General features: G+C 41.8%; 1 protein-coding gene across 1 annotated transcript; it reads right to left on the bottom strand.

Moving 5' to 3' along the window:
- Positions 1-62: 62 nt before the first annotated feature.
- Positions 63-27301, bottom strand: Htr3b (5-hydroxytryptamine receptor 3B). Its single transcript, XM_042682714.1, is given in 10 exon segments — positions 63-298; positions 1496-1678; positions 1809-2019; positions 12385-12528; positions 12530-12549; positions 13600-13769; positions 14585-14694; positions 14987-15031; positions 20842-21002; positions 27256-27301. Coding segments are annotated over 10 exon segments (1320 nt in total). The 5' UTR covers positions 27296-27301.
- Between the last annotated feature and the right edge of the window lie 496 nt (positions 27302-27797).

Raw genomic sequence — 27797 nt, 5'->3', positions numbered from 1 at the left:
GGTAAAGAGACAGCAGGGACTGGATGTGTGTAGATTCTTGTCTCCCGCCATGATTTCAGTGATCACCAGCCACTCCACTGTGCCCAAAGACAGCACAGAGTAATGGTGTACAGTCCCAGGATGGCCAGGTAGCTTCGGAAGAGCAGTTGGTCAAAGCGATACAGGAGCGCCAACCACGCCACCTTCTGTTGGTCCACCTGCTCCTGAGTTTGGAGATGGTTGTTGATGGATCGAAGCTGGAACCAGATTTCCTTTAGGGTCCCTGACTGGACCCAGTGGTCTTGATAGATTGGGAATGCTGCATGATAGGGGAAAACATTCTAGATGAATCAGGTGCTACCAAGACCTGAACTTTTTCTTAAAATTGATGGTCTTATCTTTCAAGGAATGTTGTGGGGCAAAAATACTGGGCAGTAGGCTGGGAGCTCTCAGAGAATATAACAGACTTGTCTATTGGCTCGATCCATTTAGGACATTTTTCTGAGGTAGAGGTTGGTCCACATTGGTTCAGTTGGAGTATGGGAAATCCTCGTGCCCTGTGGGAATCACGACCTGGTGCAAAAAGCATGAGTGGATGGTATACATGGAGAATGCCTAATGCTAGTGGAAAAGTGCTGGTTGTATGATCATCTTACCTTGCATCTCAATAAAGACACAGGATCCTGAGTGTTTGACTTGCTGCAGTAATCCTGACAAAAGTTAGGATGAATGCCTGTGTGTACTTACCTTACTGCTCCCTGATATCCTGTTACCTGCCCCTTGGAATGTGCCCTTTAATCCGTCACCAAAACTTCCAGAGTCAGGCCTGTGCAATTGAACCCCTTACAAGCAGAGGATGGAAAAGACGCCTTGACTGTCATGACTGTCGATTAAACTCATTCCTCTCCTCCCATGTTGATATTAAAATATGAAATGTGAAATATCACTATATGGGAAAACCTTTTATCCATCATCATGGTGTCTGCTGAATGGAACTGGCACTGGAGCTTCAGGGGCCTGGGATGAGTCTTACACTTCTTTTCATAACTGTAACTAAAATCTATATACTATCTCTCTGTTTCTGTCTGTCTGTCTCTCTCTCTCTCTCTCTGTCTCTGTGGGAATGAGTTTAATTGACAGTCATGATTAAACTCAAGGAGTCTTTTCTTACTCAGAGAGTAAGAGAGAGAGAGAGACAGAGAGAGAGGGAGAAAGAAACAACTTTTATGCCAGAACTCTGCTATTCTGTAGTTAACAGTTCAGTGACATTAGGTAATTGGACAAAACTGGAAAATCAAACAAGCTGAAGATGAGTGAGGATTTGACCTTCAAGCTAAAATGACCTCTATCAGAAAGTAGCCTTCTGTCCCCAGCAATAAGTATAACACAAGCACTATGAAGCAGGTCTTTTAGATTCTTCACACATTCCAACCCTTGCCCTCTTGCTTCCCCAGTCTACACCGACTCCAACAGTGATAAAGAAGTTAAGACCAAGATCTCAAGGCTTCTCACCAACCTGTTACCCCAGCACGCTGGGCCCCAGGGTCTATTCTAGAGCCATCCGCATCAACACAGCCTTGAAGGCACCGAAGGGGTTGTTTCTGCCCGCTGCTCCGCTCACTGAGGAGGAATCTGATCAACACGATGGATTTAGACAAGCTGAGCACCAAGAGGGCCATGCAGACTGTGAAGAAGATACCTAGAGAAGATGCCAGAGCAGAGAAGAGGGAGTTAGCTGGAATCTCTTTCCTTTCTCCAATCTGAAGTGTGGCATCAGATTGTCGGTAGGGGGAAGGTAAGAAGAGTTAGGTGACACTGGAGCTGCTTACCAACCAGAGAGATGCTCCCCGCGCTCCTTGGCACCTCGTCAGACATGTTGACCCTGAAGACAGTGTAGCCCACCAACACATTGGTCTTGAACACAATCCTGGCACGGCAATTGGGTGGCAGGTAGAAACTGCCCAGGTCCACAAGCATCAGGAAGATGCTGGGAATCAGCAGGCTGACGACATAGGCTAGAGGGCATCTGCGAATCACTACCTGGCCAGGGACAAGAAATCCACTGAATCTAAGATGATGGACTAGTGTTCAGTTAAACCCACAGCCATGAAATTCCATTAAATCTTAACATTCTTGCCTAAGGCAAAAAGTCTGTTGTTTATCTTAGAATTACTTTTGGGGCCATTTTGTTTTACAAAGGCTCTATGTTAAACTTTAGTTATCGTAATATTAAGCGTTAGCCACATGAATCTTAATAATTTTAATGTTGACAGCAATAAAAGAAAGCTTTTAGCATTTATTTACCACTTGCTGCGTGCAAAAACATGAGGCTGTTTTGTATATTTATTGAATTCAATCCTCACAACTTTGAGGCCTAGATATTATTATTTCTGTTTTACCGTAAGAAAATACAGATTCCAAAAGGTTGGATTACTTATCCAAATTCATATAGCTGATGAGAAACTATCTTAAAATCAAAGTCTTCCTTCTCTTAAAATACTATTTATTATGCAACATCATTTCTTATTTCCAGTTCATTCTATCTCCTTACTTGGAATGGGAGCTTCTTAGCTAAACCTGGGGAGTTATCAGAGTCTGGGAAGGAGTTAATATTACTAGGAAATTTCCTAGTAATATCACAAGTCTATTTGCAAGGTATGGGCTGGCTATAAAAGATCATAAGAATAAAGAGAGTGTCCCAGGGCTTCTTGGAACTGAGTGAGCTGATGCCATCCTTAGGCCTGAAGGAACCAAGTCCTAGGAGTAGTGCCTAGACATAGTGGGAGAGGAATCTATGCAGAGAGACGGGAGCTTTCTCCTAGGGACACAGCCAGCCTGGCAGTGACTCCAGGGGAGGAAAATGAAGAAATAAGTAACTCCTCATTCCCCTCCCTCCCTCCAATTTCCTTGCACTATTCCATTTCCTATCTCTCCTTAGCTAAGCATGACCAAAGATCCCATTTCTACAGCCCCAGCTCAGTCTCCAGGAGCAAAGAGCAGGGAAGAGAAGGGGAGGTAGATGTCTAGAGTAGGGTAAACGGAAGCCATCCAACTCAGCCTGCACTATGGGCACCATAATGAGCCACTGAGTGGCTGTTCAGTCTTGGAATTCAAGTCATAAAATCATAGTTGCTGTTGCCACTTTTCTTACCTAGCTTCTCTGGGAGAGTAATGGGGAGTGTCTTCAAGAAATACATATTCGGGGCTAGGAATGTGGCTTAATGGTAGAGTGCTTGCCTACCATGCATGAAGCCCTGAGTTTGGTTCCTCAGTACCGTATAAACAGAAAAAGCTGGAAGTGGCGCTGTGGCTCAGAGACAGTGCCTAGGCCCTGAGTTCAAGCCCCAGGACTGGCAAAAAAAAAAAAAGACAGACAGACAGAAAGAAAGAAAGAAAGAAGGAAAGAAAAAAGAAGGAAGGAAGGAAGGAAGGGAGGGAGGGAGGGAGGAAAGAAAGAAAGAAAGAAAGAAAGAAAGAAAGAAAGAAAGAAAGAAAGAAAGGAAGGAAGGAAGGAAGGAAGGAAGGAAGGAAGGAAGGAAGGAAGGAAGGAAGGAAGGAAGGAAGGAAGGAAGACATATTCTAGCCATGGGAGATGGTACACTCCTATAATCCCCACACCAGAGAGGCTAGGGCAGAAGGGTAACCTGGGTTACACAGCATTACAGAGCAAGTTTCAGGCTATCCTGGAAGACAAACTATATTGTCATCCCTCCCTAAAATTAAAACAAAGGAATGGCAAGACTTCTCTCTCCACTAGGCTTTAAAGTCACATCTCATCACATGTCTGAGAAGGTGTTAATCCCAAAGGGGTCCCATGTCAGATCTTTTTTTGGGGGGAGGGAGGGGGGGGGCCATAGGGCTTGAACTCAAGGTCTGGGCACTGCCCTTGAGCTTTTTTGCTCAAGACTAGCACTCTATCACTTGAGCCACAGTGGATTTCTGGTTTTTTATTTGCAGATAAGAGACTTATGGGCTTTTCTGACAGGCTGGCTTTGAACCACAATCCTCAGATCTCTGCCTCCTGAGTAGCTAGGATTACAGCTGTGAGTCACTGGCAGTGGGTATTCAATAAAGCTTTGTCAAATGGACTCTTTGCTTTTGGATATTTCTGCAGAAATAATGCCCACCATCTCCCTTTTTATAAAAAACAAAACACACACAAAACAAACATCCAAACAATAGGATGATTTTTTATGTATTAGACAATATGCTGGATGCTTTTATAATTAGGTTGTGATTTATTTAATCCTCACTGCCAACATCAGCTAGTAATATCCTCCACTTTTAGATGAAAAAAACAACTCAGTTCTCTCAAATAAGCCAAGTAAGTGGCAGAAGTGGGGTGTGTCCCCTTATATCGTGATTTCTAGTATTCTTTACCACTGAGGCATAGCTATAACCCTTGATCCATTAGGACCTTTGAGTGCAGTCCAGGCCTTCCTCCCACATCTGTGTCTCCTGCTCTGAAAGAGAATCAAAGAAATGAATCAAGGCCAGAGATGTGATGGAGAGGCTCGTGAGGGAGCAGAAGGTGGTGGTTGCGGGTGGTGGGTGGGTGGGGGTGAGGAGTCTGGACACCACATTCCTGGAGAGAATGAAACCTTGCCACCCGTGAGAGCTGGGAGCACATCCCAACTCAGTGGAGCTTGGCAGGCCAGAGCCGTTTGGCGGATTGTAGTCTGGCTGTTGTCTTTCACATTAAACATAATTGGCTGCAAATATCTACACCAGAACAACACTCACTTGCTTTACAATAATTTGCTTAAAAAGACATTCTACCAAAGTGCAGTCAACTGGAAAACGCAACAAAATTAGCAGTCATCAACCTGCACCTCTCAAAACACCCATCAATGAATATGACCAGGGTGAGTGGGATGAGGTGGGGGGGCAGGAGAAAGGGGATCAGATGGTCAGAGACCATGGGAGTTTTATGTCATGCTCCATGCTGGGCTATTGGTGGTCTAGGAAGTATGTTGACCAAGCCTGATTTTCCAGAGGGTAGAAATGAGAGAGCCCCCTGGAGACTTCATGGCAGATTATTATTATTTTATGAAGGGAAGGAAAGACAAGGAATACCAAGGTACAGTAGGCAGGTGGGTTAAGTAGAAAGCATCCAGACTCATTACAGAAGAGGGTGGAGTTCCAGAGCACCTCAATTCTAAGATCCTGTAGGTCTGAGTCTAAATTAACCTCTTAGTGCTTTGATTCTCCACTCTTTTCTAAAAAAAGCAGTTTACTTGTAACCTTGCCTAACATCCTGGGTAAAACTGAGATGAGTGTTGTGCTCTTTAAGTAAAAGTTCCTATATAATTAGCACAAGCAGAAATGATTCCTCTCCAGACAGAGGCTGATGTAGACATTAAATAAAAATCAAGACCAGAACCAAAGATGGACAGAGTAGCTCCTCAGACTCTCCCATTTCCAAGACAGTATAGTTTTATCAGATCATCGATCCTCAGGATGTTGGGGAAGATGTATGGGAAGAGCTAAGATATTGAGAGAGGCAGCTGGCTTCATGGGCATGTGACCTGTTACAGTCATATACCGTCCTGAATTTGGAAGAGACTTGTATGTAGTTTCATGCTCTGTTGGTACAATTTAGAGATCTGTTACTGGGAAAGAAGGAAAGAAGGAAAGAAAGAAAGAAAGAAAGAAAGAAAGAAAGAAAGAAAGAAAGAAAGAAAGAAAGAAAGAAAGAAAGAAAGAAAGAAAGAAAGAAAAGAAAGAAAGAAAGAAAGAAAGAAAGGAGGGAGGGAGGAAGGGAGGGAGGAAGGGAGGGAGGGAGGGAGGGAGGGAGGGAGGGAGGGAGGGAGGGAAGAGAGAAGAGAAAAAGAAGTGGGGAGAAGGAAGGAAAGCTAAGAAAGAATCATATAGATGGAGTAGATACAATCAAAATACATTACATGTATGTTGTAGGCTAATAAAAAGAGAAAAGGGAAATCAGGAGAGAAATACTTGATATTTGAAAAGGGGCCTCCCATTTTTTATACTGCATCAAGCCTTTCAAATGGTGTTAATTGTCCTGTCAGGAGCAATTCCATATTGGATGTCAACTTGCAGCAACTGAAGACAGAAGGGAAAGACTAAAGTATCTGGGTGGACAATAAGTTTCCCAAACAAACTTTTCTATATCCACCTGGTTTACAAAATTGGAAAGCTGGATAAATTTTGAAAACCACTTCACCCATTCCCCCCGATTTAGCAAGAACATTTCTATTCCTAAGCCAAACCAAGCAGTAGCTACATTAGGGCTACCTTCCAGAGCAAGAGACGCCCCCCTTTTTCCTTGGGTGGAGTTAAAGGAAACGCTACTATGAACTAGAAGAATTTCTCTATCAATCCCGTACAAACCTAAAGAAACAGCCTCCAGAACTAGAAGAGGATTCATTTCTGTTGGGAGTACTTCATTATGATAGCCTCATGAAGCTGATAAAGATGATTTGTCTGGCATTTACAATGTGGACACAGAAAGATTGAGCTAGAATATACTCGATTGTTTAGTTGGGTTAGGTACGTGGTTTCTGGAGTCAGACTGATTGGGTTTGAGTGGAAGCTCCACTAGTCATCCTGAAAGGCATTTCTCTGCATCCCAACCCATCAATTTATAAAAATGCAGATGTGGCCAAGTGCTGGTGGCTCATGCCTGTAATCCTAGCTACTCAGGAGGCTGAGATCTAAGGATCATTGTTCAAAGCCAGTCTGGGCAGGAAAGTCCGTGAGACTCTTATCTCCAATAAACCACCAGAAAACCAGAAGTGGCCCTGTGTCTCAAGTGGTAGAGTGTTAGCCTTGAGCTGAAGAGCTGAGAGACAGCTCCTGGGCCCAGAGTTCAAGCCCCACTACCGACAAAAAAAAAAAAAAAAGCCAATGTGATGAGTACTTATATCTCATGGGAATTTAAGGATGCTATACATAAACTCCTAAGGACAAAAAGCAAGTGCTCAATTTTGTGGTTGCTGTCATGGCTCTGATTTTGATGTTCAGAGAGAGATAGTGCAGTCCTTTTTCATTCATCTTACAACTTCGGCGTGACCGCTGAGCCTGACGTGGGTAAGAGCAGAAAAGACGTTGACTGAATTGCACTGGAGTCTGTTAAGAATGCTGTCAGTTCCAGTGGAGTAGGAGTGTGGAGTTATCCAAGTGGGCTCTAGCCCATTGGGGTCAGTTATTCTGAATGCCCTCAGTCTCATGGATCATTCTAGAATCAGTAACCCAACAGAAGCTGGGGAGCAGGTGCATCACCGGCAGAGTGAAACACTGCCCTTTGCAAACCTGTCCCTACCTCGAGCCCATCGTTCCTAATGGACTAAAAGGAGCCGGTGTCTTTAAATTCCACAGAAAGAGAAGAAAAAAAGCACTTTAGTTTCAGTTTGTGTTCTCCATTAGACACCCTTCAGGTGTTAGCAATATTATGCCCACAATTTCATTATCCATTAAAGCCAGGTAATAATAAGTACACAAAGGTATTTGGAGCCTATTGGTGTTAATGAAAGAGATCAATCTAATTTCAGAATGTGTATGTGGAGAGCTCCTTGGAGATGGAATAGACCCCAAGGTTGGCCTCTAATTGCCTGCTTGATGGCGGACCCTACCAGTACTCAATTTTGCATGACCGTCTTTAAAACATAGTTGGAATTTTGACACCCAGACTCACGCTTCGTATGGAAGCCCATTTTCCTCCCTCTCCCAAGCCCCTCCCAACATTCCCAGTTTGGAAAGTTGCTACTATTTAAATAAGATCCTTGAACCTAGAGTAAGGGTTCCTTGGATCTGGACTGTAGGTTGAATTGGATGAGCAGGAATGATGATTTCCTGACTACCTGAGTGACCCTGGAAGGATTTCTAGGGCTTTACTCTCCTTTCTCTCTTTGTCTCTGGCTCTGGCTCTGTCTCTCTCTCTCTCTCTTTCTCTCTCTGATGGTGTTTAGAAGGATCTTCTATCCCTTTTATAAACTGCACTTAATGGAAATCACAACAAAATTACCCTAATCTGGAAAGGCAAATTATGGTGGATAAAAAATGATGATAAGAAAAGCACCCTTCTCTCTTCAAAACACCTCTTTTCATTTTTTTCTAGGAGTTCCCTGTGGGTACCCCCCAATTCCTGCCTGAATGAACACTTTACTCAGTGTGAGTCTATCTGTGGTAGGGCAGATTTAGTTCCCACAGTGTCCACCGTTTTCCATCCAACATGAGTTTCTACAGTTTTTTCCCTACCTCCTCCCACTTTTACCCCTCATTCTTCAAAAAAAAAATCACCGCCATACAGAAATCGAATGCTCACCCTGCTGTTTCTGGGAACCAGCACCTCCAATAATGTATTGGAGGAAACCTTCCCTCCCATGGTTGCTGGATTGGGTCCCGGGCTGCACATAAACATCCTTTAGAGAGAAGAGGCTTCTCTGGGCCCCCTGTGGAATGTAGTCCGACTCCAAAGCATCAGTGATGCCCTCTGATAAACAATACGTGTTCCAGCGCCAGCAGCTGTGATTGCGCATTAGCTGAAACTAACAGGGCCTCCAGAGCATTTGATTTAGTGTAAGTGGCAGCAGTATATGTTAGGCATAGGATGGAGGTTTATTTAGAATAGATCGTTGTCTCTCCTGCCTGCCCCACCTGTCCCCCAGACTCCTGCAGGGCAGCCTGGACTGGGACACAGCAGGTGATTAGATTAGGAGGGAGATGGCCCTTTGCTGTCAGGACACTGGCAAGCCCAATACTGGTATGGAACTGGGCTCTGAATTTCACATCACTGGACAATTGAAGGACAGCAGGCTGCCTTAGATGCTGAATTCGGAGTGGGATGTCTGATGCAACGTTAGAGAACAATTAATCCAGGCATGGTGCACATGGCACCTAGGACCATGGAGGCTGAGAAGTTGAGAGATGGAGAACTGTGATAGTTAGGCACATTACTTCTTTCTAAAGCTGAGAATGACTCCTAAATCCTGCTAATATAACCTGTGATTCTAATCAGGATTCTTAACTACTCTGTTTCAGAGAATTAAGGCAAAAGCAAGCTTTGCTTTTCTTCTTTCCTTCTTTCCTTCCCTTCCTTCCTTTCTTTCTTCTTTCCTTTTTCTTTCTTTCTTTCTTCTCTTTCTTTCTTTCTTTCTTTCTTTCTTTCTTCCTTCCTTCCTTCCTTCCTTCCTTCCTTCCTTCCTTCCTTCCTTTCTTTCTTTCATTCTTTCTTTCTTTTATTCTTTCTTTCTTTCTTTCTTTCTTTCTTTCTTTCTTTCTTTCTTTCTTTCTTTCTTTCTTTCTTTCTTTCTCTCTGTCTTCCTTCCATCCTCTTTGTCTATGTCTCTGTCTCTGTCTCTTTCTATTTGTATGCCAGTATTGGGGCTTGAACTCAGGGGCTTATTCTCTCCATTGGATTTTGTGTTCAAGGTGGTGCTCTACCACTTGAGCCATACCTCCACTTCTGCTGGTTAATTGGAGGTTAGGAGTCTCACAGATTCATCCTCCCTAGGTTGGTTGCAAAATAGGATCTTCATTTGGCAGTGTCTTGAGTAGTTAGGCTTATCAGTGTGAGTTACAGGTGCCTAGCTTGGAAGTTAGCTTTATTAGGTAACACATCTTAGCCTTCAGAGCATAGGCACCTGGGGAAAAGTTCCAAGAGCCTGAGATGGAATGGATGCCCGCCTCTAGCAAACCTCCATGTAAACATCATAAGAAAGGAGGAACAGAACAATGAAGAGAGGAAAGGAATTGGTCCATGGTTCCTAGATTCAGGGACATCTCCTCTTAGTTAAGCCATTTTCTACCATCTCTGTTGGTCATATAGAAAAGAAACTTCTCAGTTGCTGCTGAGAAGATAAAATAATAAAAGGTGACATGTAAGTATAAATAATGGGTGCTACATGGAGGGAAAAGGAGCATCTAGAGACCAAGAGGGAGAAGAAGTAAAGGGAGAGGGAGAGGGAACAAGAGACGGAGAGGGAAAGCATGCTTGTGAGAATGCTGCGTGTTTGCACACCTGCTTACCTGCTCCTCTCCTGCCTCTGCTTGTCTCCTCCGTGCAGTGTGGGTAATGGCGTGTGCAGGGTTCTTGCAGTACTTGGTGGGGGACTAAGTTCCACCTCTCACGTGCTTCTCTCACACATTTCCTTTAATGCTCTCCATTATTGGGGCTGCATTAATAATGTTTTCAGGCTGATATCTTTAAAATTAATGAGGTGTTTACTCTTAGCCAAGAAACCCATTGAAATTAAAAAGAAGAAGAAAAGAAAAGCATTCTTGGATTGTTGGTTTGTTTGGCTTTCCTTTGTTCTCACTTTAAAAAAAAAAAAAAGGTGGACACAGCCTGGGATGTGGTAGAATCCTTGCCTAGCATGCACAAGGTCTGCTTTCTATCCTTAGCACCATAGACACAAGAAAAAAATGGACAAGTGGACCTCAATGCACACTTCACTAAAAAAAAAAAAAAAAAAAAGCAGAATTCTATGCAAGCAATCTCACTTCACCTCATTGCTAGAAAGGTTAAGTTGTGGTTCGCTATTAATAGTCAGTGCTGTACATTAGTTAGCATTGAACCCTAGTCAAGTTTGAGGTCTAATTTAACAAGAACTTTGCTGGGAAGTAGCATGCAATGTCTTCTGTCCTATGGAGGAGGTCTGTGCCTCGATCATAACACAGCCACTGTAACCACAGCACCCACATCTAGTCTAAATGTACCTTCTTATTCCAAAGGCGTATGTTCAGGAGAATGCCTCTTGCGTGCAGTCCCAAACGCCTACAAACTCCATTTTTCAATTGGATCCATTACTTGACATGAAAACCTACACACACACACACACACACACACACACACACACACACACACACACACACACACACACACACACACACACACACACACAGAGGAATGCTCCACTACCCAACTCTGTACACAAAAGCAGAGTGCCCTGCTATATACCAACATCGAGAGTCTACCAGTTATGTAAACTTGTTTCTGACCTCATGTCTGAGGGTTTACCAAGAAAAGCCGAGGAGAGGAGAGAGCTCCTTCTAGAATACAAAGCAGAGGCTTGCACCTAATGTACCCCTAACCCACCCCTCAATGTCCAAAGTTTCCTGGGAACAATGTGGCTGAAAGAATTCCCAGGATGCATCAGAGGAAGATGGGTTCTCAACATGTCCTTCTTAACATTTATTCCCTCTGACTTAGAAGCTACTAGTGGTATCCATGCATTCTGCAGGTGAGTATAAACTAGCCCTTCAGATAGTCATGTTAATAAGATAAACATTTTTAAAAACTGATTGTGGGGCTTGAAGTTCAGGGCCTGGGCACTGTTCCTGCCCAAGGCTGGCGGTCTATTATTTTAAGCCACAGTTCTACTTCAGATTTTTAGTTGATTAATTAGAGGTAAGAGTCTCATAGACTTTCCTGCTCGGGCTGGCTTCGAACCATGACCCTCAGATCTCAGCCTCCTGAGTACTAAGATTACAGGCATAATAGGAATATTTTATGCATCTTGATCCAGAATTAATCCATAATTTTCTCTATTAAAGGTTACCTGGTTTCCTTCATATGTGGTAGCTAGAATTGGCCAATAAACCTATATAAGTAAACATATTGGGTGGTATGCAAGTGGTTACAAATGTATTAACGGAAATAGAATAGATTCAAGGGAGAACTCAAAATAGTGCAATCCCTTAAAGAGACAAAGTCAAAACCTAACAAAATAAGCACCAGGAAACAGGTACTTGAAAGAAAGGGGGTAAGGTCAAGGAGAGGGCTAGATGAATAAAGAGGAGAAGCGGGAGAAGGCAGTAAAAAATGCAATGTATAGGCTACAAAATTGAAAACAGTAAGAGAAGGGGGTGGGGTTGGGGGATGGGTGAGAATGTTGAAAGGGGGTGACACTGATCAAGAGGCATTATATTCATAAACTGCTCTGTGAAGTGGCAACTCCTCTGTACAGCCCCTTAAAGATAATTAATTAAAAAAAAGAAATTAAAAACAAAAGAACGGGACAATGATGTTGATGAGACAGTCTTTCCAATTTATTGCTGTAGTGGTGGCTCGTGTGTGTGTGTGTTGTGTGTGTGTGTGTGTGTGTGTGTGTGTGTGTGTGTGTGTGTGCCCCTTCATAGCAATTATAAGCAATCATGTTTGTAGGTACTGGAAGGTTTGAGGATTTCTCCTATAAGTGAGGGGTTAAGGTCCCTGGTGTCTGAACCTCATTTTCTCCCCATGCATTTGTGGGATATCGGTGCAAAGATTCCAGGATTTTTCACAGGAGCTCTGCTCTCTGGAATGCTGGAGTTCAGACTGATGTCTAGAGCCAACAGCTGTTGGTGGGTAACGGATAACTACACAAGACAGAATGGAGGTTCCTTAGTCCCATATCAAAGACTGAGGACAAGTGGGTGGCAAAGGCGAGAAAAGAAAGCACCTACATTAAACTGAATCTGTGCGAAATCCCCGCAGTGGCGACGTGTAGGACGTTTGTACATTGAGGACACTGCTAGAATTTCCCACTCACTGTCATTAAAAAATGCCATCTTGTCGTGTTTAACGTCTTCTCTGTGTCTCAGCAGGCCCGGCCAGGTCTATATCTTCCACTGGAAATGAACAGAAATAATTTACTTTGCTGCTAGAAAGACGGTACCAGCATTTCTACCTCCCAATTCTCCTGACCTCACATGCAGTCTTTTTCTTTCTTTCTTTCTTTCTTTCTTTCTTTCTTTCTTTCTTTCTTTCTTTCTTTCTTTCTTTCTTTCTTTCTTCCTTCCTTCCTTCCTTCCTTCCTTCCTTCCTTTCTTTCTTCCTTTCTTCCTTCCTTCCTTCCTTTCTTTCTTTCTTTCTTTCTTTCTTTCTTTCTTTCTTTCTTTCTTTCTTTCTTTCTTTCTTTCTTTCTTTCTTTCCTTCTTCCTTTCTTCCTTTCCTTCTTCCTTTCTTTCATTTTTTTTTGTTTATTTATTTATTTATTGTTGGTCATGGGGGCCTGAATTCTGGGCCTGGGGCACTGTCCCTCAGCTCTTCAGCTCAAGGCTAGCACTCTAACCACTTGAGCTCACAGCACCACTTCTGGCTTTTTCTGCTTATGTGGTGCTGAAGAATCAAACCCAGGGCCTCATGCATGCAAGGCAAGCACTTTACACTGAGCCACCTTCCCAGCCCCTGGTTTTCTTTCAATGAGGGAAGAAAAGCAAGGAACCAAATCTTTCTAGTCATTAAAACAAAGCTATGGGGTCGGGGATTTAGCCCCGTGGAAGAGTGCTTGCCTGGAAAATGCAAGGCCCTGAGTTTGGTCCTCAGCTCTGGCGGGGGAGGTGGGGGGGAGCTATGAATCTAGGGTTTGGAATTCACTATTGCACAGTATGAGGGAAATTGTACTGACTTCTAGAACATTGTCAATGGCAGTAGGATCATAATACTGTGGTTACAAATTAACAGCAGCCATGCTAGTTAACGACTTTGCACCTGGTCGAATTATAGCTAAATTATTGCCTGCAAGAAGAGATTTGGATTTTTAAATAGCCAATTAAATACAAAAATACAAGAGATGTGAAATTATAATATAATTTCATCTGTGTGTGCCAGTCCAGCATAGGTGCCAACTATCTATGGGTTTAACTCCTGAGTGTGTGTGTGTCTCTCTCCTGGTTTACCTGTGTGCAGAATGCTGTTGAAGGTAAAGCTGCAATTCTGGACATCAAATGGAAAAGCATAGGTCTGTAAACTGCATGCAGAGACCACTTGGATTGGCTTAGAGTTCTTAATAGTCCCCGATGAGTTTATATAGACATAGGGAAGGTCAGGGGATCTTTCAATGTCCACACTATTCAAAAGAAGAAGAAGAAAACTCATTACACAGAGGGCTTCAGTCCTTTAAAAACATACACAGAGCTCAGCACTATTATGAGATGGAAGAGACCATAAGACTGAGGCTAACCTATCTCTGCAAAGATGATGTACATGTCTCCAGACGATGATGTACCCGGGCACAGATGGGCTGAACAGTGAAGGGTCAAAGATTACCTCATTTGTTATTGCTGCATGTGGGCACAAACAAATAACCTCAAGCACCAATAACCAAATCTGTATCTTAAATAATGTTGGTACAATGTACCTCCCAAGGACTGGACACCTGCCTCTCCCCACAAGAAATGATTCCCAGGAATTCCTCAATAATAGAATCAATAAAACTCTCCTTTGTGGCTCTTCTTCACTGCCTGGAGTTTGAATTCAGGACCTTATGCTTGCTGATCAGGTGCTCTACCACTGGAGCCATGCCCCTGCCCCCTTTTAACTCATGGTACTTCTAACCTATTTCCAATCTTCAGTTTGAGAGAACTCAAAGTAGCCACAATTGAGAATCATCAACCACTGGTCTGAGTAGACTCTTTGGTCAAAACCTCATAGAAATCATGGAGGCACCTGGAGTCCTAGCATTAGAGAAGCTAAAGTAGGAACATTGCCAGATTTGAGCCCAGCCTGAGCTACATAGCAAGACTTGGTCTCATAAGCTAAAACTAGAGAGGGATGGAGGCATGGCTCAACTAGTAGAGCACCTGCTTAGCCAGAACAAGGTGAGTTCAATCCCTAGTACCATCATCAACAAACAACATCTGAAATACACTGGAGCACACTTACAATTCATTAATGATGATATCGGGAGCCCAGATGGCGCTGAGAGGCAGGGAGATCTCTTTAATCTCATCAAACTTGCTGGAGTTCCAGGACAAAAACTCATCATTCCAAACCTGTTAGTAGCCAAAAGGGAAACTTACCAAAATGCAACAGGTCAACCGAGATATGAATTACAAACTCAATTGATCAGTCCCTTGGTATTCTCTGTTAGGGAAAAAATATTTCCTGTCCAATTCCTTACAATGGTAGTCCCAACCAGGTCCATATCGTGAATGGATTCTAATAAATTAGCCTACAGCAGATCTAAGGGACTATAAATGCAAAGAGACTATTTCTTAGAATGACTGTATTTCTTAACACATCGGATCAGGACTCCAGCATGCATAGAAGGAAATAGTCATTTACCTCATGGTACCACACTATTGTCTTTAGTTTTTGATTCTGTACATCCTGCAAAGCAAAAAGAAAATACACAACCATAGAATGTAATGAAAATCAAAGCAAATTCAACACTAAATACAATTCAGAGGAAGAAAATCCAACCTAATCAAATAACTAATTTTATAAACATCACCTAGACCCTTCCATACCTCCTGTTCTCATTCACTGTCACCTTGAACTTTCCTATATTATCTGTGACAAAGTGGCACTTTGACTGCACTTGAAATTCTGAATGATTCCCTAATCTTTCTTCCAGTCTAATTAGTTACACCGCCATTAATCAAACTAAAAAAAAAAAGATCATCTTAACTGCTACCAAGCTAAAAAGATAAGAGCAAACTTTCATTTGAAATTAAGATGCTACTCATAATCTTCAATGAGTATTATCTCAATTGATAATGACAGCCACTTCTCGAAAGTTACCTTTTGCTTTAAAAGAGACTAAGTTTAATGTAACTTTAGAAAATATAATCGATGAGATTCCTCGTGTCTACAATGGGTCCAATTATTTTTCATAATAATGCCAATTATTTTTCATATCTAAACTAGTGAGGAACATTTTGAAACTCTGATGTTCCTGAGGATCGGAAGATTGGTCACAAACTTGTGATTCTCCTGCTTCGGCCTCCTGAGTGCTGGGGTTGCAGGCATGCATGACTATCCCTGGCTAGGGACATGGTTTTTGAGGATATTTCCAGGGTATTAGGGGAAAGATGATATTAAAGTACTAAGGAGCTCTCTTTGAACTCATATTTTTCATTTCTTTCTGTGGATAGTCTGTCATTGTGAAGTATGCTCTTAAAATAAGTAGATAGAAAATCCAAGATGAAGAAATGTGAAAGAAAAGGCTAAAAACTATCTCTTCCCCTGATCACTTGTTTCAAAGTCAGAGTGTTTCGATAACTTTTTTTAAATTTCTGTAATATTTAGCCTATACCAAATGTTCAGCAAATAACCATGATTAGGGAGTTGCTGGCAGGGAAGTAAATAATTAATTTATCTTCCCCAGTACCCCAAACACGTTAGAAATATGCGTTCTTTGTGTACAAGGTCAAGACTACCACTTTAAAGAATTGATATGGAGCCTGGAGTAGGGAGACGGTTAGATTCTGAAGATGATACAGAATGGTGCAGTGTAGACAGACTAGATTGATAGACCCAGTGGCTCTCCACATCACTGCCAAGAGAAACCATAAACTTTTAGAAAGTTTCTCCTTTTGTAACTAAGAAAACAACTTGTTAGTTCCTAAGCATGACTTGCTAAGCACCAAAAGAAAGAAGAAATGATGAACAGATTCGATTCACCCAACTTCAGTGGTTTGACAAAAACTGGTGGAATCTATGGGTTCTACAGATTTTTATGGGCTTTAAATAGATACTTAGGAGAGGCAGGTTTTAAAGTAGCATGCAAAGGGAAAAGATTGCATTCACAAATATTTCCCCAAGGAACAGCTTGCGGGAGGACCAGAGGGGACTTACAGCCCTGATTGGCTCAGCAGGGGTCCTGGTAGTTGGAAAAAAAAAAACAAAAAAGTCTTCTGCTGAGAGCTCAGGCTTATGGAACAAGGCTTCTTTGCCAAATTTTGCCAGCTGAAAAATTATGAAATACATCATACCTCACCCACTAAAGCACAGAAGGCTCCATTCTAGGCTGAGTTACAGTCAGTGAAAATTCCCCACTGATATAGGAAAAAAATAAGTTTAAAATGTAGTTTATATTACTAAGAAAGATAGCAGCTTAACTATGCTTTTATAAGAAGTATTTCTTTTACAGCTATGAATTGTCCTTACTAGTTTTATCTTAAATCACTGTCATATCAATTTGTAACTGTCATCGATTCAATCACATGGCTGGGAAAAGGATCTCTTGTTTTGTTCTTTTTTTGTTTATACTGGGGTTTGAATTCAGGGCCTTATACTGGCTTAGCTGGCACGCTACACCTGAGTCATGCCTCCAGCCCTGCTTTTCACTGATTATTTTAGAAATGGAGTCTCCCAGACTTTTTCTGCCAGGCTGGCTTCAAATCTCAATTCTCCAGATTTCAGCCTCTCGGGAGGAGCTAGAATTATAAGCATGGGCCACTAGTACCCAGCTACAATCCCTGTTATAATGTTTAATTATTACTATCATTTTGTGTAGTTGATTCTTATCAATTTCCATTCTGGTGCCTCAGTTCCTCTTTCTCTTCTTGCCCATTGCTTTGTCAAGTACATGTAACAATAATGTTAAGACTTGTTTTTTTCCCCCTAAAATTTTAAGACTTGTCATTCAGCCCTAAAGAACACAATGTCAAAAAGTAGTTTTAGACTAAAACAAAATTCTTTTTTTTTTTTTGTCAAAGGAAACAAGTTTCTCAATGCCAGCTGGTGAACATAATTGGTTCTCTGGTGACATTATTCACAGCTTTTTTTCTCTGTGTATTTCTCTCTCTTTTTCTGTAGATACCTTCTATCTTGCTTGTTAAAAGCAAAGGATATTTCAGAGAATTGGAATTCATTAGTCTTCCTAACAGAGGGAGTCTATTTAGATCTAAATTGGTGGTTAGCAAATATACAGATAATTCCCCCACATTCTTATTTATCTTTCCCAGTTTCGAAGACTATAGAAACAGATGCCTCAACGTCTGGCTGAGAGGCGCTAGTCAATGAACTGGAATACAAAGGTAGCTGGGAATTTGGAATTGACAAAACTCAATAGAAACAAATTGAAGCTCTTCACTGTTGAGTAGATTATCTCTATAATCAGATTTCCCTAAGGTACTCATAATACCCAGAAATGCTAAGACAAGACTGTAGTCCTTTACATAAACAAAACAGGAGGCAAAACATGATACTGGAAACGAGGTGCTACAAGGAGAGCTGAGATACAAATTCTTCCTCTCACACACCAGCTCCCCAGCAGCAGTTCAGTGGCTGGTAGACAGATCCAACAAGTTACATGTTCACACTGGAATGTCCAGGTCTGTGCAGAATCTGAACACTTTGATCAAAACTGCCCCTGCCTCCATTTAGGCTAAGTTTAGGCTTAGCCAATCTAAATATAGTAAGAGACATTTGTATTTAGAGTAGTCAAGTTATTGATAAGGATAGTCCCAAATTGGGCATGGTGGCACATTCCTATAATCTCAGCTACTTAAGAGGGAATAAAAAGCAAGACCCAACTAAAATACAGAGTGTAAAAATAATTTTAAATGAAAATGATGTCATAAGTTATTGGGGCATAGCTCAGAAGTAGAGCCCATGCTTAGAATGCATTGGGTTCGTTCTGAAGGATCAAAAACAAAACGAAATGAAAGCCTGGTGCTAGTGACTCATGCCTGTAATCTTAGTTACTCAGGAAGCTGAGATCTGAAGATCATAGTTCGATGCCAGCCCAGGCAAGAAAGTCCATGAGATTCTTATCTCCAATTAGCCACCAGAAAACCCCCTTGAGCAGAAAAAGCTCAGGGACAGTGCCCAGCCCCTAGTTCAAACCCTATGACTGCCAAAAACAAAAAAGCAAGCAAACAAACAACAACCAAAAAAAGTGAAATCAAGTGACCTAGATTGAAAATAAAGGATTATAAAGAACATACCATGAAAAAATATATTTTAAAAAGCTCCAGGGAGAGAATACTATCAAAGAGGAAGAGGGGGATTTCATGATAGAAGGACTGGGTAATCAAGAAGACATAGTACATGTGTCTATACCTAACAACAGAGTTTCAAAATGTATGAAGCAAAAATTGGCAGAACAAGAAGACAGAAAGAAAAATTAGAACAATAATTGTGCATTTTAACATAGCACTTAAGGGAATTAGAGAGCCTTTAGGTCAAAACAAGACACAGAAGATTTTAACACTATCAACCACATGTATTAATTTGATATTTACAGAGCAACACTCTATTTAGCATTATAGTAAGGTCTTGGCTGGAGCAACAAGCCAATTTTTAAAAAATAGAAATTTAGACATCGAAGAGAGAGAACTAAAACTATCTTTACTTCACAAAAACATGATCTTCTATAGAACCAATCTAAAACAAAGTACTAAAAGAAGTCTCTAACAGAGAAATCAGGATCACAGTTTCCAAGGACAATTGATACCAGTCAGTTGGGTCTTGCTTGCTTTATTTTTCTTGTTTTCTATTTTTTGTTTTCTTTTGGTAGTAGTAGGCAGGTGTTTTACCACTTGAGCCATGGTCCCCAGTCCCTTTTTGCTTTGTTTATTTAGGAGGTAGAGTACTCATTTCTTCATGCTGAGGCTTGCCTGGGCTTGGATCTTTCTACTTGCGCTTCCTTTTTTGCTAGGGAGGATAGTTGTACACCATTGTACCTTGTTATTGTGCCTTTTTCATACCCATAATAACAGGGTGAAATGGAGTCTTGAGAACTTTTTATCTGAACTGGCCTTAAACCGTAATGCCTTAATCTCTGCCTCCCAAGTAGCTAGGATTACAAGCTTGAGCCATCATGTCCAGTTTTTTTATGTTTTGGGTTTTGTTGGGGTTTTTTTTGCCAGTCATGGGTCCTGAACTCTGGGCCTGGGCACTGTCCCTCAGCTCTTCAGCTCAAGGCTAGCACTCTACCACTTAAGCCACAGCGCCGCTTCTGGCTTTTTCTGCTTATGTGGTGCTGAGGAACCGAACCCAATCCAGGGTCTCATGCATGCAAGGCAAGCGCTCTACCACTGAGCCACCTTCCCAGCCCATGACAGGCTCCATCTTAAAAAAAAAAAAAAAAAAAAAAAAGCATAAAATTGGGCTGGGAAGGTGGCTCAGTGGTAGAGCGCTTGCCTTGCATGCATGAGGCCCTGGGTTCAATTCCTCAGCACCACATAAGCAAAAAGAAAAAAGCCGGAAGTGGTGCTGTGGCTCAAGTGGTAGAGCGCTAGCCTTGAGCTGAAGAGCTGAGGGACAGCGCCCAGGCCCAGAGTTCAGGCCCACGACCGGACCCAAAAGAAAAAAAAAAAAAGATAGACCCTGTCTTTCTCTATCTCCCTGTCTCCCTGTCTCTGTCTCTGTCTGTCTGTCTGTCTGTCTGTCTCTGTCTGTCTCTGTCTCTCTCTCTGTCTCTCTCTCTGTCTCTCTCTGTCTCTGTCTCTGTCTCTCTCTCTCTCTCTCTCTCTCTCCCCATTTCCTCTTATAGTGCTCGGGATTGAACCAAAATGTTAGACAAACACTCTATCATACTCTACCACTGACCTGCATTCCCAGACCTGGATCTCTTCTTAAATCTACTATTATCACGTTAAAATAAAAAAAAAAAAAAGTAAGCCAGGATCTGGTGTCTCACACCTGTAATCCTAGCTACTCAGGAGGCTGAGATATGAGGATCATGGTTGGAAACCAACCCCAGGCAGGAAAGTTCCTGAGATTCTTATCCCCAATTAGCTATCAGAACGCTGCAAGTGGAGCTGTAGCTCAAAGTAGTAGAGAACTAGCCATGAGCAAAAGAGCTCAGGGATAGTGCCAAGGCTCTGAGTTCTAGCCCCAGGACTAACCAAAAAAAAAAAAAGTAAACCATAGAAAAAGATACCTGTAGCTATCTCTGGTTTCAGCAACATACATAAAATATGTACCTTAATCTATGGTTTAATCCATACAATATCTTCATCCTATGAAACTTGCATTGCTATGCTATTTGCTTTTTACAATATAAGTAGGGGGGCTGAAAATTACAATTTTCCAAATAAATATTTTACCTCAGGCTAACTGCTGAAGTTAAAATCACACAACTTCCCTCTCAGTTCAGAAATAAAAGCTCTTCTCGGCTCCCACAGAAAAGCATGGATGATTTAAAAGAAGATCAGCAGAAAGAGAAAGCTCAGCATGGCCCTTACCACATCCAATACAGTGTGGACCAACAGATCCAGGTAGACGGTAGTGGCCTCTGCCCAGTTGTGAACAGGTCTCACTTCCTTGTGATACTGCTGTAGTAACTGCGTGGTGAGATTATACAGGACAGAACCCCTAGGACGGGGTATGGCTGCGGCTAGAATTCCTGAAAAAGAAAGCTCTCACTGTGAAGATGAAAACAAGAAGCATCTGTTAGGAGACTTCAGACCATTGGAAACTCCTGTGGCTCTTAGTAGTGTATGGTCTTCAGTTCACCCCAATCTGCATAAATTCACAGCTAGCTGGTAGGCTCTCATGCAGACGTCTCTTTAAAGGAAACTGATAGCCTTAAGTGCCTAATAGAGAAATTTCATTGTAAAGATAAATCAACTCCATCTCCAAGAAGGCAAAATCAGGTGCAATTGCATTTTACAGACATTGGTCATCTGGGAGACAATCCATTTTTACACTCCTATATCAGTCCCTCTGGAAGATGCCCACTTCCACACTTAATTCCCTCCTTGCTTTTTTGTTTTGTTTTGTTCCGGTCTTGGGCTTGAACTCAGGACCAGGGCACTGTTCCTGAGCTTTTGAAAATGTTCAAGGGTAGTACCCTACCACTTGAGCCAGAGGTCCATTTCTGGCTTGTTCTGGTAGGTAGTTAACTGGAGATAAGAGTCTCAAGGACTTTCCTGCCAGGGCTAGTTTTGAACCCTGATCCTCAGAGCTCAGCCTCCTAAAGAGCTAAGATTACAGGCATAGTCACCAGTGCCTGCCCTACCCTCCTTGTTTTGTTTTTAATTCTGATTTTTCATTTTTATTTTTACTCTTTTAATTGACCTCATTTCTTTCTCTTTTTATTTTTTGTGTCCGTTATGAGGCTTGAACTCTGGGCCTGGGCACTGTCCCTTAGCAGTTCAGCTCAAGGCAAGTGCTCTACCACTTCAGCCACCGCGTCACTTCCAGTTTTCTGGTGGTTAATTGGTGATAAGAGTCTCACAGGCTTTCCTGCCTGGGCTGGCTTTGAACCTTGATCCTCAGATCTCAGCCTCTTGAGTAGCTAGGATTACACGTGTGGGCTACTGGCGCCCAGCTCATTTCTTTTTTTAATTATTATCTCTAAGTAGTTGTACAAAAATATTTCTTTTCCAATTATCTTTAAGTAGTATAAACAGACAAATAGGCTACAATTCAACATGTCAGTTTATGAACACAATGCATCTTGATCCATGTGACCCTTTCCATTATTCTCTCTCAACCCTACCCATCCCCTCAATTTCTCATTTTTCATAGACAAAGCATGGACCCCCAAATAAGTTCTCTGTGTGGATTCCTATACGGTGGAATTAATAAGATTTCAATTCATGCTCTTCTGCTCAAAACTCTCTTTTCTCACATCGTCTGTCTTTGAATAAAACGCACTTGTCAGAAAATGAGATCTTTGTTTTGGGAAAATTCTGTCTGGGTCCAAGAAATAACCATTTCCTCTTGACCTAGGAATCTTGATTTGTAGAGGAGCCTTTGATTGGTGCCAAAGCAGAAGAAGCCGAGCAAAAGCAAGCAAGAGAAATGAGCACCGACAATTGGAAGTGACAAATTTGTCAGGGCTCTCTCTGAATTGCAAAAAGATATTTTGTTCACAAGCTTCACCGGCCCCTGAGGGAATTCAAAGCCTCGCTAAGGCATTGGACTGAAGCAAATTGCATACCACCTGACACGGTTATGTGATGAAATCTATCTGTAGTGTCCTGCGTTTGAATTCGCCTGGGCTCTCGCTGGTTTTGATGGCTATTTTGATGAGCTGCGGAAAGTTGGTAGGCTCCAGCAGGAAACTGTAAATGAGATCGCTTCTCCTCGTGAGACAATCCTGTTGATACCCATTCCTTTATGAATGATGTCATGTCACTTGCCACCACGGGCAGCAATTTCTAGTACGTGTCCATGTGAGCATGACCAAAATGCTCACAATGAGGCAGGAGGGTGCGATGTCTGCCTCATTGCGGGGCAGTGTAATATTCCCTTTCAATAACCACGGGAACTGGGAATCTAATGAGCATTTTAATTTCTTAATTATTCACCCAAGAAGATGCCGAAAATGGCAAGAGCTATTCAGGCATGCAGGACTGAGGTGGGGAGCTTGGGGGGCGGAGGGGAAGGCGGCATTTTTAGGGCTTTTCTGAACTGTTATTGTCAGAAAGTATGCTGGGAATCTTTCTACCTGAGAACATTTCTCACTTGCCTACCCCAGAGAAGGGCAGTCAAGAGCATGAAGCAAAGCTGGTCCTGGTGTTCTTCCTAGAAACTTTAGCTTGGGGCAGCTTCGTTTTGACTACTCTTGGGGGCTCCCAATTCAAGTCTCAGTTGGGAAAATGCTGGAATGTGAGTGATGCAGTACAGGCAACTATCTGAGACAGAGTTAAAAACATAAGCCTGAGGAGTAAGTTGTGTGCGCCCTGTCCCTTCTGCTCATAAAGATGCACATTCTTTTCTGTTCTTTTTCCTAGGAAACCATCCATAGGGTGTCCTGTAGATAAACGCAAACTTTCTAGAAAGTGCCCAAGTGTTTATAAGTCAGAAGAGGAAGTTCTGGAAGTGAGGGCTTAAGAACAACAGAGAAACAAGTCCTAGAAAGAGAAAATTTATCAAGAAATGGAAGTGCACTTAAATAAACCAAAAGGGAAAAAGAGTCCCTTGTTTAAGATAGGCAGAAATAATAAATTACATTTCTACTATAAATGCAAATTTGCCGGAGGAGAAAGATCAATGACAGGAAAGAGATTAAGGATTTAAGTGACCATTAATTAACAGTAAGCGATGCCCTTTGAAAGCTAATGTGACATTCACACGAGCAGTAAATGACTCTGAGTTCAGTGATGTTTCAACACTGATGGGAGCTATCAACAGACCAGGACAGAATCCTTTCTAATTCTAACCTCTCTGAAGCTAATAATCAGCTTCATATAATTCGCTTGTGTGGTTTCTGGGATGTAGATCATATTAGGGACTGATCTATGATGCACTTGAGAGAGAGAGAGAGAATATTATAGAAATATTACTTTACCTCCCTTGTTTCATTCACTTTTTTTTGTTTTTTGCTCTTTTATTTGTGCTGGCCTTGGGGCCTGAACTTAGGACTTGAATACTATTGCCTAGCTTTTTTGCTGAAGGCTGGTGCTCGATCACTTGAACCACTTCTGGATCTTTGCTGGTTAATTGCAGATGAGTCTCACTTGAACCATGATTCTTAGATCTCAGCCTCCTGAGTAGCTAGGATTACAGGAGTGAGCTACAGGTACCTGGCTTTATTTTCCTTGTTTTATGAGTCATTCTTTCACATACCATCTCTCTATCTCACAGTGCTTGGGGTACTTTTTGATGAAAAGATTCTTTAGTACACATCTTTACATATGGGTTCATATATCTGAGTGGATACAGGACATAGAGATTTAGATGATGTATGTTCCATTGGTTACTTGTGGTGCCATTAAACATTTATTATATAGGCCAGGCACAGGGCTAAGTCAACCTTTCGTGTGTGATTTTGGGTGATTACTGCAGATGAGGAGCCAGGAGCTCTAAGAGGTTAGTACTCTCTGAAGGCTTAGTTTGCAAACAAAGGAGGTGGAATTCAAACACAGTTGGTTTGTGACCCAAGCCCAAGCTCTTCAGCACGACTCCGAGACTATTAGGAACAGTGACAAGTCAAGGTGTACATTCTTGAGCCCACACTCCCAGGGCTGTTTTCTGTAGTTGCTTCCAGATTACTAGTGTCTTATACATGTGTTACACCTTACAATTTTACAATCCTATCTTGATCTTCATGAGTATCCCAAATAAAAGTGAATTTATAGATACTGAACACCTAAGCTTGCCCAGGGCCATGTGACTAATGGGTACTGTAGTCAGTGATACCATTCTCCCTCATGCAGATGCCTTCCACCCCAGCACACACACACACACACACACACACACACACACACACACACACACACACACACACACACACACACACACACACCACACACCAGGAGCAGCCAGGGATCTGTGATCAACTTGGCATTTTATTTCCAGATCATCTGGATATTAAACCAGTAAAGTTCCCAAGGATAAATTTCTTTGTCACAAGTGTCCTCAGCCTATGAACCTACCTACGCAGTAGGCTGAGATCTGAGGATTGCATTTGAAGCCAGCCAGGATGGAAATATCCATGAGACTCTACTTTCCAGTTAACCAGCAAAAAGCCAGAAGTGGCCAGGCACTGGTGGCTCACAACTACAATCCTAGCTACTCAGGAGGCTGAGATATGAGGATCTTGGTTCAAAGCCAGCCTGAGCAGGAACATCTGTGAGACTTTTATCTCCAATTAGCTATCAGAATAGCAGAGTGGAACTGTGGTTCACAGTGGTAGAGCGCTAGCCTTGAGCAAAAATTGCCCAGATCTTGAGTTCAAGTCCCCCAACTGACCCAAAAAAAGCTAGAAGTGGAGGTGTGGCACAAGTGGTAGAGCACCAGCCTTGAGTGAGAAAGCCAAGAGAGACTACAAGGGCCTGAGTTCAAGATTCAATACTGGCATGCATGTGCATGCACACATACACACATAAAGTATCCTTAGTATAAGTGATGGCAAAGCTCTAGTTAAAAGACACAACTAAAACTTGTTCTCCTATAACAACAAAACTAAAACGTAAACACAAAACACTAGAAAGAATTCCATCTTCTTTTTTTTTGTCGGTCGTGGGACTTGAACTCTGAGCCTGGGCACTGCTCCTCAGCTCTTCAGCTCAAGGCTAGCACTCTACCACTTGAGCCACAGTGCCATTTCCAGCTTTTTCAGCTTATGCGGTGCTGAGGAATCAAACCCAGGGCCTCATGCATGCATGCAAGGCCAGCACTCTACCACTGAGCCACCTTCCCAGCCGAGCATCATTTGTTAGTCAGGATTTATCACAGGAGCTGGCAAAAGTCAAGTGGTAGTCTCAGAAAGGTAGTCTAGGGCACTATCCTTGAGCTCTTCAGCTCAAGGTGAGCACTCTACCACTTGAGCCACTGTGCCACTTCCATTGGAGATAAGAGTCTCCTGGCCTTTCCTACCCAGGCTGGCCTTGAACCATAATCCTCAGATCTCAGCCTCCAGAGTAGCTAGGATTACAGAGTGAGCCACTGGCACCCCGCTGAATTTCATCTTCTTTACATTCATTTATTCTATTTTATCTCAGTTTCATATTGGCAAATTGTTTTCTGCAAAGGAATCCATCTGGCATTTAATAGAATTTCCTCTATTTTATTTTTTAAGGTATGCTTTTATCCTTTAAATATACAAGATTTTTATCATTAATTATAAGTGGATATTTTTCTTCTTGACCCAACCAAAAGCATTTCTAACATTTTTCTTTTCTTTTTTTTTTAATTTTTAGTTTCTTGGCTGCCAGATTCCTTACTCATGTGTGCAACTGACTTGTTCAGCTGTCAGTTGCATTTTAAAACTTGAGAATTCAGATATAAGCTCCAAGAAACCACAAGAGAGTAGAGTATTAGAAAACCCCAGAATAAACATAAATGCTTGATTTATAAAGCATCAATTATATCCTAACATGGTTCAAATCAGTAGCACTAATAGCACCATAAAGCATTTTAAAAAATACTTTTCTGAAGTATGTTTTATGACTTTGTGTTGTTGTTGCTTCATTTTTGTTTACTTTTCATTTGGTTTGGTTTGCCTTTTATTTAAGTCCATTTTTCTTTTTTTGCTATTTAGCACAGGCTGGTCTTGAAGCTGTAATTCTACTGTAGCCTCCTTAATGCTGGGATTACAGGTATGTATCACCATGCCTAGTTGTAAAGTGTTGTTTAAGATAACATTCCAAATTCTCAAGGCTTTAGTACCTGCCATTAAAATACATCCATCTTACAAAGTCAGATTAGATGTAAAGTCTATAATACCAAAATAACATACAGTTATCTGTAGTCATGACAAGTCTATATGATTCTTTCTCTGGGCTGTTCTTAATAAAGCTTGTAATAAAGCCAAGTCTATGTCAAATAATAAATATGCATTATCTGTACTTAAAGGAAGATCTGAAAAGAAGTATCCTAAACATAATATAAGTTGCTACAGAATGTTTGGTTTCTAGAGAAGCAGAGCTTAAACAAACCATTATAACGTGCTGACACCTATTTTCAGCTATGTTGAAAAAGTTTCACACTGTGATATATGTGTGTATACATATATGTATACATCTATGTGCAATTGGAGGAACAGTTAGACTGCTGGTCTCTGTGTAGCTTGGTAGGCTGGCATTTTATAGATGGAGAGTAAAAACGTCCAATCCAATGAGGCGTTCAGAGCACAATTGTGTATATTGTCTCTATTGTCTGAGTGTTAAAACTCAATGCTTCATAAAATCATTGAAAGAACTCACCTGTGGCAGACACCAGGACACAGGGCCACAGAGGAGCCATCGCACTTGCCAATTGTTCTTCGGTAGCTACCAAGGAAGAAAAGTGAGCACTCTTCTACCAGATGCAATGCCGCTCAACTCTTCATGCCAGAGTTCCTCTCCACTCTGTTCGTCTGTCCGTTTGTTCTATCCTTACTTACCAGTGCAGTCTTAAAAACCATCGCAATTAGGCCAGCACCGCACAAAGGTTGTGGAATTAAGTCATCGCAAAACTCCTTAAATGTCTCTAACTTGGTTCTGCCCTGGGATTAGATGCTGGCCAACAATTCCATCTCCCTGACAGGAGATAGCTAAGTAAATAATGTAATACAAGTGGAGCCCCTAAGGAGAGGAAATTTCACACTAATATGATTTCCTTTACAGCTTTTACCTAAGGCAATGCTCTTGCTGACATTCAGGACACTAATTTCATTAATAATTGAGATCTAAATAGCCGTCTTAAACCAGGCTCAGGCAGTAACATCTTCAGCATTTGGGAATGGTCATTAGACTCTCAAATTACA

Source organism: Dipodomys spectabilis, unplaced genomic scaffold (genome assembly GCF_019054845.1).
Source record: "Dipodomys spectabilis isolate Male_0828 unplaced genomic scaffold, ASM1905484v1 ptg000076l, whole genome shotgun sequence".
NCBI lineage: Eukaryota > Metazoa > Chordata > Mammalia > Rodentia > Heteromyidae > Dipodomys > Dipodomys spectabilis.
Note: the sequence above shows the minus strand (reverse complement) of the source record. Positions and strands in the feature narration are given on the sequence as shown.